This window comes from Marmota monax, unplaced genomic scaffold (genome assembly GCF_021218885.2).
Source record: "Marmota monax isolate L192 unplaced genomic scaffold, Marmota_monax_Labrador192_F-V1.1 WCK01_AAM20220418_F8-fsc00065, whole genome shotgun sequence".
NCBI classification, from domain to species: Eukaryota; Metazoa; Chordata; class Mammalia; order Rodentia; family Sciuridae; genus Marmota; species Marmota monax.
In genome coordinates, this window is record NW_026694038.1 from 4,042,761 (window position 1) to 4,057,951 (window position 15,191).

Sequence of the window (15,191 nt, forward strand, 5' to 3'; positions counted from 1 at the left end):
CTTTTAAACCATATTCAACTTTCTAATAAGAAATCACCTGTTTTTGAAGCATGTGGATGTTTCTGTATCATGCAATATTAATAATAGTAAAGGATAGATTTAAGACTAATTTCTCCAACTGAGTTATAAACAGTGCATTTGTAGACCAGTTTTGAACTTTTTTCTGGGACTTGGTTAAAAAATTTCTGTTTGTTTTTCACCAGTGCTATAATTATGCTGCTTTTTAGAATATCAATTAGTGTCTCAATCTGTAACATGTCATATAGAACATCATTTGAAAGATGTTATTCAGTTGATATTCAAGAGAAATATAATCTTCCAATATTTCTGCATTTCTTAGAATAATATTATAAATTTTGGAGGACAGGAAAGATTTAAATCAAAAAAGATAGCTAGCATACTATTTTGTTGACAAAACTTTTTTTTCTTTTTACTTTAACTTGAAATTCCCTTTAACAATATTTTTTCAGATATTCACCCCATGTAATTTTTATTTGTTGATTCACTTTATTTTTATGTTACTAGAGTGTATTTGTAATGTATTACTTACTCATTTATTTTATCATTGTCTTAAATTATCCTGCTGTAAGTTTTTTCTTTTCAATAGGAAAATTATTTTCGTACATTTAAGGAGACTATTTATTTAAAATTAAGAGGCTTGAGTTTAGTTCCCTTTCCAGCATCTCAAAGAAAAAAATCATTGATATGTATTTTATGTAGAATCATTAACTTTTAATTTGGGAAAAATATGAGAATTGCTGCTTATTTCTCAAAATATTACAATTTTAAAAGTCATAGTCATATTGGTAGCATCATATCATAGTATTCACAATATTCTTTTAAATTGTCTCTCCTTTATGCTCACAGCTCAAAAGAAGGTGAATAAAACATTTGTTTATTTTGTATAATGCAAGGAAAAGAAAGAACTGAAATAGCCACTTAAGGGTTCCTCAAGTTGAGGAGTTGGATAAATTAAAGATGACAAAAGAAAAGAGGAGGGGGGAAATGCTGAACAACTTCCAAATCCCATTTCAAGTGAAAGGCTCCCATTATTCCATTCACAGTATTTCATTTCCAGAAGGCTCACTGATACCATACTCAAGGACATATCATATTTTTGAAGTTGCTTTAATCATAGCTTCATCTTAGTACAGACAATTAAGAGGTAGTTGTTACTGAATATACTTTATTCAATGACTCTTTTGAACATGTATATATGGGATTAGTAAAGGAGCAACTGATTTATAAACTCAAAAATTAATCTCCTCCACTAAAAACAACAACAATCAAAAAACAAAAACAAGCAAACAACAACAACAACAACAAAACACTAAAAACAAAAAACTTTTGGAGAAACCCTGAAACCCTGGGACAAACCAACAAAACAGAAGAAAGATGACTATGCTGGTTAAATCAGGGTTTGAAGCTTCAGGTCGTCCTTTAGAGAGCTTTGGAGACACCTTGTATCCACTGCAAAGAACAGATTATGTTAAGTATATTACTTTACCTGCATCTCTTCTTAGTTAAGAACATCACCATAGTAACTTGAGTTTGAATTTTGTTTTGTGTATGTTCTTTGCAGCACTGGGGATTGATCCTAGCAGCATTTCACCACTAAGCTATATCCCCAGACCTTTTTATGTGTTTTAAATTGTGAGATAGGGTCTTGCTAAATTGTTCAAGCTGGCCTTGAACTCAGATCTCCCAATTGCTGCGATTACGGGCATACACTGCCATGCCCAGCTTTATAGTAATAATTTGAAATTGGCCATGATGGGAGCATTTACACCATGGAAATTGGCAAATGCTACAAATCAGGGTTTATGTTTTGTTTGTTTATTTGTTTTGTTTTCCTGAAGAAAAGTCATCTCTGTCCTCACCTCTCATCAGGCTCTTTATCCACAGGGAAACTTAAAAGCTACCTTACCATAAGAATAGTGCTCTGGTTCATAATGAGAAAACCACTCTTGTCTGGAAGCAAACATTCTACAAAATGTGCAAATAGATCAGCCCTTTTTAGTAAAACACAACAAACCAATGCTAAATTAGAAAGTTCTTCTAACAGTCGCTCTGTTCATTTTTTCTTCCTTTTTTTTTCAGCTCTTCCCTATTCTGAAGCAGTGTAGAATAAGCCAGGGCTTAGTGACACACATCTGGAACAGACTCCATGAAAAAGGGAGTAGTCAATATGTCAGACATTTTTCTATAATGTGGTTTCGTACATCTGGTGTTGAGACCAGAACAGCTCCTTTAAATCAAAAAATTGTCAGTTGAGTGATCCTGAGGGAATAAAAAAGGCAGGGTGGAGGAGTGACCTCTGGCATTCCTCCTGGAAAAGCATCCTTCCCTCAAGACTTGGTCCCTCCACCCTTCACAGAGCAAAACACCATGAAGTCAGCTCTCTGACTCAGAGTGGCCAGGATCTGTCTCTTGCCTGGGCTTCCTGCTCATGTAGCCAGAGGATCTGCAGCCAAGTGCCCCAAAGCATTCCGTCTCCTCTTGGGTTAAGAATGCTGCCTCTGAAGTCCTCCCAGCGAACGGTGGACTGTGATCATGGTACTTTATTTCCCGACACAGTAGTCTGGTTGCCGGGTCAACCCCATAAATATATGACTGTGTTCTTAGAGAAATGACACTGGCAGAAATCCTATACCCTCATTCTAATGCTCCCTGTAGGTGCTTCTTTTAAAGCAGAGCTGATAGTGGTGTTAGGAGAGGCCCAACCAGCAAGCTCAAGTCAGTAGGAGGAAGCCTGCCAATTTTGTCACAATGTTTTTCCATAAGTAATTCAAGTTTGTGGAAGAAACAAGACACCTTTGGTATGTTGCGAAGGGCAGCCAAAGACTGCAGGCTCTCTCCCTGGCCCAGCTTACATATTACTTTATTCTGTTGCAACATGTATAAACCTTCTGCAGAAGATAGTTTTTTGTATATACTGCATATCCTTTTAAAGCAGAACCTAATAAAAGTGTTCAATTTTAATATGTATTTATAAGTATAGCAGAACCATCTGCTTGAGTGCCCCAGGAATTACATACAGTTCCCTAAATACTTCAACCTTTGTGTTCTCATCTCTAAACTTCTGCACTGACCCTGGCAGCCTGAAGTTTTCCACTGTTCAAAGTTCATTTTAAAAATATTGGCTCTTAAGTATATACAACAGTTGGTCCTGAACTAAGCTCTGTTATTTATTTTGTATTTGTCTGATATTATTACTCTGTTTCTTAGTTGTAGTTTTGCTTTGAATTTGTTATTTGAGAATTTGTGTCTAGAAAGCAACAGCAATTTCTTACTAGCCGTCCTGTACTGAGCATATCCAAATTCATTTTTAATAGAGGATGTACAAAGAAAGACCACACACACATATGTTAATATGTAACTATATTATTAGAAAACTTTAATAGATGTGAAGTTTAGGAGAACATTGTGGAGAATCAGAAGGCACAGGAATATAGGAAAGAATTAGGTAAGGACAATCATTATTGATACTTCCTTAACATGATTATTCATAGCATTTCATCTAACACTTTAAGAATACTTAAAATGTCTTTACTGGAAAAAAAATGCTGCTTATCACTGCTGACAAACAGAAAGAAAGAAGGACTGAATAAAAGCAAACACTTAAAGGAACAGTTTAACCAAAATTGCTTACTGGCTATTTGTAGAGTAAAATGAACCTTCTGAAGAATGAGACACCAGCCTAATTAATGTATAAAGGGTTTCATTTATGATAGACTATGGATGTGTGGAGGTTTCAACACATGTGCTCTATCATAAGATGAGGAGAAAGTTAATCACATCTGATTTTTACTTGGGAATGTTATACTAAGCCAAATTTACCAGACAGATAGAGTCCACAAAAGGTAAATCTATTTTTGTTCTCATCACCATTTGATCCATCATTTTACAACTTATCTGCACAGTTTATGCGTGAATTAATGAAATAAATAAGTACTATAAAAATTAATTCTTTTGTCAATTTAAAAATAAACTCATGCTAGGAGACATTGTTCCTAAGAAAGAAGTTGATTGTGAATATTATACAACAAAAGTATCAAATGTAGGGGGAGTAATTGAATGCAAAGTATGTATTTGATTTGATTTATTAGGGTTACCTTATTAAAACTGTGGTTTTGAGCAATCTTGACATAATTTGTATCTGAATTTCAATTATCTTTGAGTAAAGAGCAGATATCAGATACTGATAACTTAATATGCTCTTCATACACCAATCTGTACTAACTGGAAATGATCAAAACTGCCTAGTAATATACACTAACTTTGGATCTTTCTGGAACTTACAAAGGAGAATGCTTGCAAATATTTATGGAGATGTCTCAGCCTAGCAAACTGTAATTAGTGGTGTTTTATGAAGGTCTGGAACCATTTAAATTGCCCATGCACTGTTCTTTCCATGTTTTCATTCAGTAGGCAATGTATCTCCCTTTTTCCACTTGGTGTGAAGAATGAGAGTAGAAGACACCCATAATTCCATATTGTAAAGAATTATGGAGCACATCTACCAGCTTAGAAAAACCTCTCATTAAATTCTTTGTCCTCATTTTCCCCTTCATTCTGGGGAATTTATAAATATGTCTATTTAAATATGATGCTTTTCCTTAAAAGAAATACATATGAACTACAGAAAATGGAATAAGGAGCATGAGGCTCCTTATTATTATTTGTGTCATTGTGTCTTCTTTGTTAAGCCATTTAATTTTTCTCTGAGTCTTTGTTCAAAAAAGAGAACTAGATTTACTGGTCCTAAAAAAAAAAAAAAAAAAGTTCTAGTAATGCCAGTTGGTCAAGTTAGTGTGAAAATTGTATCATGCTGATACTGACTAAATGAAGTGAGATCATACAAGTAATCTGATGATGTATTTGAAAATGCAAGTATGTCTGGCAACACTGACCCAAAAGTACTAATGCCATTAGATAGCTATTAAGGGTTCAACTTAGAGGTTGTCATATTTTGTTTGAACCCCAAAGTTGTTTTCCTTTTTCATGGAGTCAACAATTAAAGATTTGGCAAATTTCACACAGCATTCTGCATTTCTATCGTCTGGTGAAACCTGGCAGCACTAGGCTTATGTTCCTGAATAGCAGTAATAGCTGATCATAAGGGACCATAGCCACCTTTGGCTAAGGTGTAACTGTCCAGTTGGTAACGGCCCCCATTATATCCTGCAGTTTACTACTGATGTTGTACCCATTGCTATTGATCAGGAAGCTGGCTTTCTTATTCCCCTTTTACTCTAAAACTCTGTAATGAGGATAGTGAAAACTACAACAGGAGTGCTATGCATTTCAAGAAAAAAAAAACTCAAATATTTTTGTTTCTGTAAGTAGAAATATTTTCAAGCATTTAATAAGGTTAGGTAAATAAGGTTTATGTATGTTAAAATATCATATTCAACGGCAATGCTCATATAACGTCATAGTCAGCTGCTAGTTAATGAGGGAGTTTAAGTTTCAAACTTCAGTAGCTCCCATACTACTCTTAAGTTTGGCCTTAGTTAATGTTACATTTAGGAAGCTTCTCCTCAGAAGCCCTTGTCAGGGTTCCTTTCCAGAACTGCCGAAGCTGCCCAGCAGTCTGTTTTTAGATCTCATTACTGCTTTCTGTCTGCCCCTTTGAAATGGATGCTCTGAATCTCTCTTCTCCTGGGTGGAGTTGAGAATCTGTTTCATATAGCACTTGTACCAAAATTGCAGGCTAGATAGAATGAATCATGTACTCCACTCATTCAACTCCTCTTGGTCAAATATCTGCTGTTACCACTATTGTTATAGGTCTGAGAACAATGAACAATATAGATCCAGTTATTCTCAGCACACAGCTTACATTGAAGAGAGAGAAATGGATAATAGAGATACAAGCAGTTAATATGTAACATACTGTTAGGGAAAGAGTTTGAAGAAAAATAGGCTAAGGAGATAGATGGTAGAGATGGAGTGGGGGAGCTACTTTTGTGTGTCATCACCTTAAAGGAAGCAATTTTTGAACTGATAACTAAATGAGGCCACAGAGAAAGCCTTGGAACAGGCTGGAGAAAAGTATGACCAATGCGGAACAACAGCAGGAGCCAAAATCCGGGAGGGCAAGCATGCTGGAAGTTCAGGTACAGCAAGAACTACAATAGGTGTGGCAGGCCCAGGCCAGGTCATGTAGGGGCTTGTAGGGCATTAAATGAACATGACTGGAGTCTTTTCCAGAGGAGAATTTCAGGTCTAATTTACCATATCGAACCTAAGTTCCAGCTTCTGAGATCACCTCCTCTTAGGACTAGAGGTCAGATGGAGCAAAACTCTTACATGTGAGTACTGATTGACTTTGATAATGGCCATCTAATTGATATTAACCAACAGAACCATTAGATTTTGTCCACAATTTTGGTTTTTATATCATGTTAGTGTCAAGGTGAAAAATAAGAAACATAAAAATGACAGATCAAAACAGTAAATATTATGGCAACAGCTCCTCTCTGAAAACAAATAGGGTAGATATTGTGGACTTAGCTTCATTCAATGATCAAATTTAACACGTTGGATACTAATTTTCTGCAGATATATATCTATATCTATAGCTGTCTCTCTATATGTATATAATTTTATTTTCTCAGTGGATAGCAAATGCACTTTAAACAACTGGAGCTTTAAATGTTTTGAGAAAGAGATCTCAGTTGATGCTGGGAGCCATTAGCCAAGTAGCTATGACAATTTCCTTGCCAGCGTACCCCATGTTGCTTAGTGGAAGGACTCGTGGAAATAGGACATTTTGCAGTGACATTGCATGTAGGTGACCTTGCTCAAGGACCAGGGCGGATCCGGGTTTAGGGTGTTCCCGGTTTAGGATAATCGGATTTAGGGCGTTCCCGGTTTAGGTTCCAGGTTTAAGGTTTAAGATTATTCCTGCTGGGAATAGGGCGTATCCTGCTGCCTGAGTTCCCCTTGAGTTCTCACGGGATTCAGACTGTATTTTTTGGGAGACAGAAGCCCAGTGGGGGTGGATTTGGGCAGAGAACGTGGATTTCCCCAGAACGTGATTGTAGACGGCTGGTGTGAGTTCGGGAATAAAGAGTTGCTGTTTGAATCTACAAGCTGTGTGGTGGCTCGTGATTGTGTGCCCAGCCAGACTGCGGCATTTGTGCCCAGCCAGACTGCGGCAAGTTATTACTAAAATAGAGTAACCATTTTTATTAACTTGGTTCATTCTCTATATATTTTGTTTTGTTCTGTTTTAGTGCCCAGGAGGAGCATTTACGCCCAACATGCGAACCACCAAGGAGTTCCCTGATGATGTTGTCACTTTCATTCGGAACCATCCTCTGATGTACAATTCCATCTACCCAATCCACAGGCGGCCTTTGATTGTCCGCATAGGCACTGACTACAAGTATACGAAGATCGCTGTGGACCGAGTGAATGCTGCGGATGGTAGATACCATGTCCTGTTTCTTGGAACCGGTAAGTAGTGGAGCTCAAGCCATACTTCAAGAGACGTACAGTAATAGAGGCAATAGGTTAACACCATGGTATTAAAACTAGAAAGACTCCAGTGCTTACTTTTGTCTGGCCTTTAGTGAGGTATTTAATCTCTCTATGCCTTGGTTTCCACATCTGGAAATGGAGCCAATAAAATGAATTAACTTAGAGAGTTGTGAGGAACTAAAAGAGTTGATATGTACAGCATCTATAATAGTTCCTAGCAATATTAAGGTGAAATGTAGAAGTAGTGAATTAGGGCAGGAGGAAATTTTAAGTGTGGATATGTATTCCTCTGAATTAAAGCCAACTCTGTGACTTCTCAATCAGTAGGTAGGGTCATTTTCGAAAAGTACTGAGGATGATATGTAACATGGTTTATACAATACTTGGAAGTGAATTTAACTCAGGCTTTTTTGAAAATATTAGTATTGTGATTTTATTTTTTATTTTTAATTTTTTTTATATATGTCAGCAGAACGCACATTATAATTCTTATTACACATACAGAGCACAATTTTTCATATCTATGTATACACAGTACATTCACACCAATTCATGTCCTCATACATGTACTTTGGATAATAATGATCGCCACATTTCACCATCATAAATAACCCCATACCCCCTCCCTTCCCCTCCAACCCCTCTGCCCTATCTAGAGTTCGTCTATTCCTCCCATGCTCCTGCTCTCTATCCCACTATGAATTAGCCTCCTTATATCAAAGAAAACATTTGGCATTTGTTTTTTGGGGGGATTGGCTAACTTCACTTAGCATTATCTTCTCTAACTCCATCCATTTACCTGAAAATGTCATGATTTTATTCTCTTTTATTGCTGAGTAATATTCCATTGTGTATATATGCTACATTTTTTCAACCATTCATCTATTGAAGGGCATCTAGTTTAGTTTCACAGTTTAGCTATTGTGAATTGTGCTGCTATAAATATTGATGTGGCTGTGTCCCTGTAGTATGCTGCTTTTAAGTCCCTTGGGTATAGACTGAGGAGAGGGATAGCGGGGTCAAATGGTGGTTCCATTCTCAATTTTCCAAGAGATCTCCATATGGCTTTTCATATTGGCTGCACCAATTTGCAGTCCCACCAGATGTGTGTGAGGGTACCTTTTCCCCCCACATCCTCGCCACACTTATTGTTGTTTGTATGCATAATAGCTGCCATTCTGACTGCAGTGAGATGAAATCTTAAAGTGGTTTTGATTTGCATTTCTCTAATTACTAGTGATGATGAACATTTTTCATGGTTTGTTGATTGATTGTACATTGTCTTCTGAGAAGTGTCTCTTCAGGACTTTGGCCCATTTATCGATTGGGATATATATATATATTTTTTAGCTTTTTGAGTTTTTTATATACCCTAGTGATTAGTGCTCTTTCTGATGTATGATGTATGATGTATGATTTGCTCCCAAGATGTAGGCTCTCTATTCACCTCACAGATTGTTTCTTTTGCTGAGAAGAAACTTTTAATTTGAGTCCATCCCATTTACAGATTCTTGATTTTAATTCTTGTGCTACAGGAATCTTATTAAGAAAGTTGGGGCCAATCCAACATGATGGAGATTAGGGCCTACTTTTTCTTCAATTAGACACAGGGTCTCTGGTTGTATACCTAAGTCCTTGATCCATTTTGAGTTGATTTTGGTGCATGGGGAGAGAGAGGGGTTTAATTTCATTTTGTTGCATATGGATTTCCAGCTGTTGAAGAGGCTATCTTTTCTCCAATGCATATTCTTGGCATCTTTGTCTAATATAAGATAATTGTAGTTTTGTGGGTTAGTCTCTGTGTCCTCTATTCTGTATCATTGGTCTACCAGTCTGTTTTGGTGCCAATACCATGCTGTTTTTGTTACTATTGCTCTGTAGTATAGTTTAAGGTCTGGTATAGTAATGCCACATGCTTTACTCTCCCTGCTAAGGATTGCTTGTGATTTTAATACATCCACAAATTCTAATTTGTCAAATCAACAGGAGTGAAAGTACTATTGTTCAGAGATTTAACATGATATGTAATAATGAGCAGTAAATGTTTTATAAGAGTGATTTTCAAAGTGTGATCCTCACATTAGAAAAATCATGATAAATGAGAACTTTTTCAAAATACAAATTTTCAGGCCACACCTCAGGAATTCTAAGACTCAGCCATCTGCATTTTAACAAACCCTTGTGGTAATTCTGATGGACCCTAAAGTTTGAGAACCACTACACCAAGGAAACAACCTCAGTTTGCTGGTCAGTCAGTGATTAAAAATATATTTCTATGCATGGCTTATTTCATTTTATGTGTCTTCTAGGTTCATCCATGTTGTCACAGATGATAGAATTTCACACATTCCTAATCTACCTTATAGGCCAGGATAGAATCTCATCACCTGTCTTATTGTAATATTGGAACTATTCCAAGAAATATGCTAGTTTCTCTTCCAGTATAAGAAATAGATACAAAATGTATCTGTAAAAATCATTATAAAATATCACAGTTATGGAAGATACATTCTGAATTTAAAAATTAATTATTCAGGTGCAGTGACACACGTGTAATCCCACAGGGAGGCTGAGGCAGGAGGATTGCAAGTTCAAGGCCAACTTCAGCAACCTAACCAGGCCCTAGGCAACTTAGCAAGACTCTGACTCAAAAAATAAAAAGGACTGGGGACTTAACTCAGTGGATTCAGTCCCTAATAACAAACAAACAAACAAACAAAAAAAGGGTGACCTAAACTCTGACTTCAGTTTTTAAATTTGGTTACTTTTTCTTGGATAAACGAAAGTTTCAAAGTGTTCTTTACTTATTACATTCTTTTTCTATCACTTTTTATTCTTATACCTAAAATCCCAGATTTGAGTCTTTTATCCTCATATAATTTCAACTTGAAATTTCAGAAACCAAGAATCTTCTAAAATGTGTTTTTTGATGTCCTCTCTCATGCTTAATTATACCTGAGGTTTCATTGGTCCCCTCTTTGCTTGCTCAACAGCTAAGGAATAATCCCCCTTACCCAGACTACTGATGTCTCACTCTACTCTCAAGTTTTACTCCTACTACCCTGCCACCTCCATGACCTTTGGTACCAATTAAATCCTTAATCACTTTATTCTCCACTTTATTCTCCACTGAATCTTGGCTTAGAAACCTTGTGCCCTGATATAACATGAGATGTATATCTCATCTACTGCTGTCTCTACCTAATTGCTGATTTTGTGTCTTGAATATTCTTATAATAAGAAAATGCAGTCTTCCAACCAATGTGATATCTCTCACCTCTTTGCATTGTTTGGCATTATAGAATCTCTCTTTGCCTATTGCTTAAGCCTTATATTACTACATAAATCCCAAATTCCCTGGCTGCACCTTCTCCATTAGCTGGCTTCCTCCTGCTCATACTTGTGTGTATATCCAGAGGTTGTGTCCCTGGTCCTCTTCTTTTTATATATTCCTTGGGCATCTCATTTATTCATTTAGCTTCTATTATCTATTCTGTGCAAACAAATCCAAAATGTGTGTCATTAGTCCTTGCCATTTTCTAAGCTCAACATTTGAATTTACAATTTACTGGTAGATAACACACATTGTGTAAGCCATTAACATTGCAAACATCATGCTTCAAACTCAATTTATCTTCTTCTAAGACTTTCTAATCAGCACTTAATCCATTCTCCCATTTTGGTATTCACAACTGCACTTTCCTCTCAAGTTTTCTCTCTCTCCTTGGTATCTCCCTCTCTCTCTCTTTCTAGATATATCACAGAACCTGGTTAACTCAATAAATATTTGTCAAGATAAAATAGAAATCATAACTATATTCATTGTTACCTAGGAAATATAAGGAATTCATGAATACCCCTGAAAGCTAATCTTCACTTGCATATAAGCTACATTCTCCAAAAATGTAGTCACCAAGTAAATTGCTTTTAGACTCAGCTCAGTTCATCCAATATGGAATTTGCAATTTTAAAAAATATTCTTTCCTGAAGCAAAGTGGTAATTGCATTTTACCTCTCCCTAATGTCTTGTATTACCTAGAAAAGAAGATTGTTTTTTTTTGTTTTTTACTTTTGAAGCCTGTCTTAAAGGTGGACTTTGATGCCACAGTTGGATTGCTTTTTTTCATAAAATCTACATAAAATATGTAGGTTTCAAGGATGGAATGTTGAAGCCTTTTAAATTTTCAGCAATGTTTATTCAAATAGAAGACAGTAAGAAACATGCTTTTGCACAAATTCTTTGGCTTTTCTTACCACATAAGTTTCTGGCACCTTTATATAGATTTTTTTTATGTTGGTATTTAAACATTTGTGTCATTTTCAAAAACAGTATTTAGGCATATGTTTTCAATTGTAGTGGGAAGCCATGCTAATGATTACTTGCAAAGCCTCATGAGTGTCTTGGGAATTTTATCCTAATAGGAAAGTGCGTGCCATGACAATGCCTCTGCCAACAGCATCTTTCTGAGAGATGGTAACTCACTTAACCATTGATCCTTTCCATATTGTCATGTCAGACTGCACTCTAATTTTAAAACAGTGATTTCAGTTAACCTGAAACTCTACCACCAAATATATTGATATAAAATATATGCTGTCCAAGTAGTTCTTGGTTTGCTGGTGAGATTTCTTCCAAAAAGAATTCTCTGTCCTTGCCTGTCACTAAAAGGGAAACTTTTAGTCTTTTCTGAAATGGCTTTTGGAAGAATAATAGATCATCATCCCAGGATTTCTTAGCTTTATGTGTTTAAATGGAAGAATAAAGCATTTCTTGGGTGTTGCCAAATTCCCAAGTACAAGAGAGCCCTCCAGCTGTTATAAATAAATGGTGATGCCCCGATATGGCCATCATGTAGGAAGCTTCTATTCCAACATCCCTTTTGTACTATCATGAGACATTCAGAAGAATTCTGTGAAAGCATCAGTAGTCAAGGAAGATGCCACAGGAAAAACTTGTGTGACAGATCATTGGAATGTAAGTAGGATATGAATATTATGAATGATTTTGAAGCTCACACGGTTTCCATGGTAGTTGTGTAGGCTGGATGGCTTGTAAATGTTACAATTTGCTCAATACCATTATAGTGTATAACTGTGGCTGAGTCTGAGATGCTGGTAACCTGGATTTACACTCTCATCTGACTGTCTCAGATTGTTTTCCGTGTGCTGCCAGATGCCAAGCCAAAAAAAAAAAAGTGAGTGGGGAAAAAGAAGGAAGGGAGGGAGCTTTGTTCCTTAACTCTTATGAATGGCATTGCCCATTCACTTACATAATTTCTGTGACTGCTTTGTGCTACCATAGCAGAATTGGGTAGTTGGCCACAAGAGACCTTTAGCCGGCAAAGCCTAAAATATACACTGCTTGGCCTTGTACAGAAAAAAAAAAAAAAAAAAACACTTTACTGACCTCTGTTTTGGTTGATAGTTGTAATATTTTAGGAAAATAAACCTTCTTAAAGAAGCTATTTTTGAATATGTAGTGGTAACACAGGGTTTCATAATGTTTCACAAAATAAACATTTGTTGTTTTATCTTGAATTAAATTTTTTTTGTTTTACTAAAATTCAAATTAGAAGCTAAATATACTTAATTATTTTCTCACTCTTTCCTGCTACTACTTCAAGAAAGATCACAGGTTGAAAATATACATATACATATATATATATATATATATATATATATATATATATATATATATATATGCTTTATTTTATTCTGTAATATTTGTTAAATTTCTTATTTTTTCCTTTCTTTCACTCTGCCTTTCCTCCTTTTTTTTTTTTTTTTATCTTTAGAAAGGGCTATAAAGCAGCAGGCAAGAGCTCTCATAGGATTAGCATTTCTATTTTAACTCTGCCACCTACTATTTAACATCCAGGCCATTTGTTCAGAGCAGACAGTATTGCACTGTCAAGAGGTTTTTGCCCATTTTCCTTTTGCTTCTGGAGTTATGAAAATATTTAAGCGTCTGGGTCAGGTTCAGACACATTCTGTCAAATTTATATTTTTAGCACTATATATGAATCAGAATGACATGTAGCTTTTGATGAAAGAGTGAGAATACTCTTGTGAATGAGTGTTAAAGGTTTAGGATGATTTAGTATCATTATGATTTTTTAATGTAGGGTCAACATGTATGGTATTCTGCCAAAAGTCTTATATTGTATATGCTGTTTCAAGCTTCTTATTAGCTTCCGTTTAACTGGGTGAAGATTCAGTTGGAACGCTGGCTCCAGTAAGCCTTTTGAAAGTGTTGAGTTTTGAAGTGTGTGCCACATATGTGACTAAAGCTTTAAAAAGCTTGCCTTGCAGCATTAGAGGATAACTAGCTTCCTAGTAACTTGTGGTTCTGGCAGTGCAGCTCTTAAAATCACACAGTTAATGAACTGCAGAGCCAGGAATTCTGATTTTTAAAGAACTCCCTAAGATGCTCCATGTACAATTTGATAGCTAGAGGAGTAGTTCATTTGAGTTTGGGGAATATATATATATATATATATATATATATATATATATATATACTGTCAGTTGGAACCTTTGCATGACTGTCAGTCTAAGGATGATGTCTAGATGTCCCCTTCAATTAGGAGTAAGGGGAAAATCTCTTTTTAAGTCACTGTTTTTTAATAACATTGCAGGTCACTGCTTTCCAAAGCAGAATCTGGAAACTTCTGAGTTTACCATGGACTCTGCAGGGATTTTCACAGCAGGCAGTACTAGTGGAATAGAGTGAAATGATGGCTGAATTGACAGGAGAAAAATGATAAATCATGGTGTCATGACTGCTTGATCATGCAGAAGAGTAACAAAGAGGGATATGTGAAAAAAGAAAAAAATGGAGAAGGAGGAGGTGGAGGAGGAGGAGGAGAAAGGAAGGTAGGAGGGAAAGAAGGAAAGAGAGAGCCCATAGAGTGAAAGCTAGTCCAGAGACAAATGTTCTCATTTAAATTTGACCTTAAAAACTTAATTTAATTAAGTATCTGATTACTCCCTGAAAAATTGTTTCAAAAAACAAATTTTTTTCCTTTTATGCCACTCCTCAGAGATCTTTTCTTTCAAGAACAGTAAAATCTCAACATGATGGTTTTTAGTATTCCTACACTGCTCAGATTATCCACTTATGTTTTATTATTCTTATAATGTAATAAAGTATACTTTTTCAGCTTGTGAATTTTGGGTGTGGGATACTAAAATAATGCTAACTTTTGGAGGTATAAGAATGATCTCTTCCAACACTTTGTAAGTACTCTACCAAGTGCTATAAGAATGTGGAGTGGGCTGGGTGGTGGGTGGTACTGGTGCTTTTCTCCAATGCTGTAAAGACAGTACCTAGAGGAGTCCATCACTCAATAAGGAAGATTTGAATGAATGTGTGAATGATTTGCACCTACTGTCCTCCACTGCATTCTGATAGACTTAAGGTCACATAGACATGTGATAAATGATACTGCTGCAATACAAATCAGTCTAATTTCACAGTTTAAACATGTATCCTCTTCATATACTACCTCACTTGCCATCACTGCTTTACAGGCTTTTTCCATTAATGATTTTACTTCATTTCTGTTTCTCATTTTACAATGAATAAGCTGTTCATCACCTATGTCAAGATACACTTCTGATGTGGTGACATGCAGCATTTGCATTGGCATTCCTTAGTTTGAATGATACCCTTCACCTAACCCATCTACATGTTGTCA

At 36.0% G+C, this 15,191-nt stretch overlaps 1 protein-coding gene across 1 annotated transcript in view; it reads left to right on the forward strand.

The window, feature by feature from the left end:
• Sema3c (semaphorin 3C) overlaps window positions 1–15,191 on the forward strand; it is a 161,305-nt gene that overhangs the window by 109,794 nt on the left and 36,320 nt on the right. Inside the window, exon 12 of the mRNA XM_046464199.2 lies at window positions 7,245–7,467. Coding sequence (XP_046320155.1) covers window positions 7,245–7,467 — 223 coding nt within the window. The remainder of the gene's footprint in view (window positions 1–7,244; window positions 7,468–15,191) is intronic.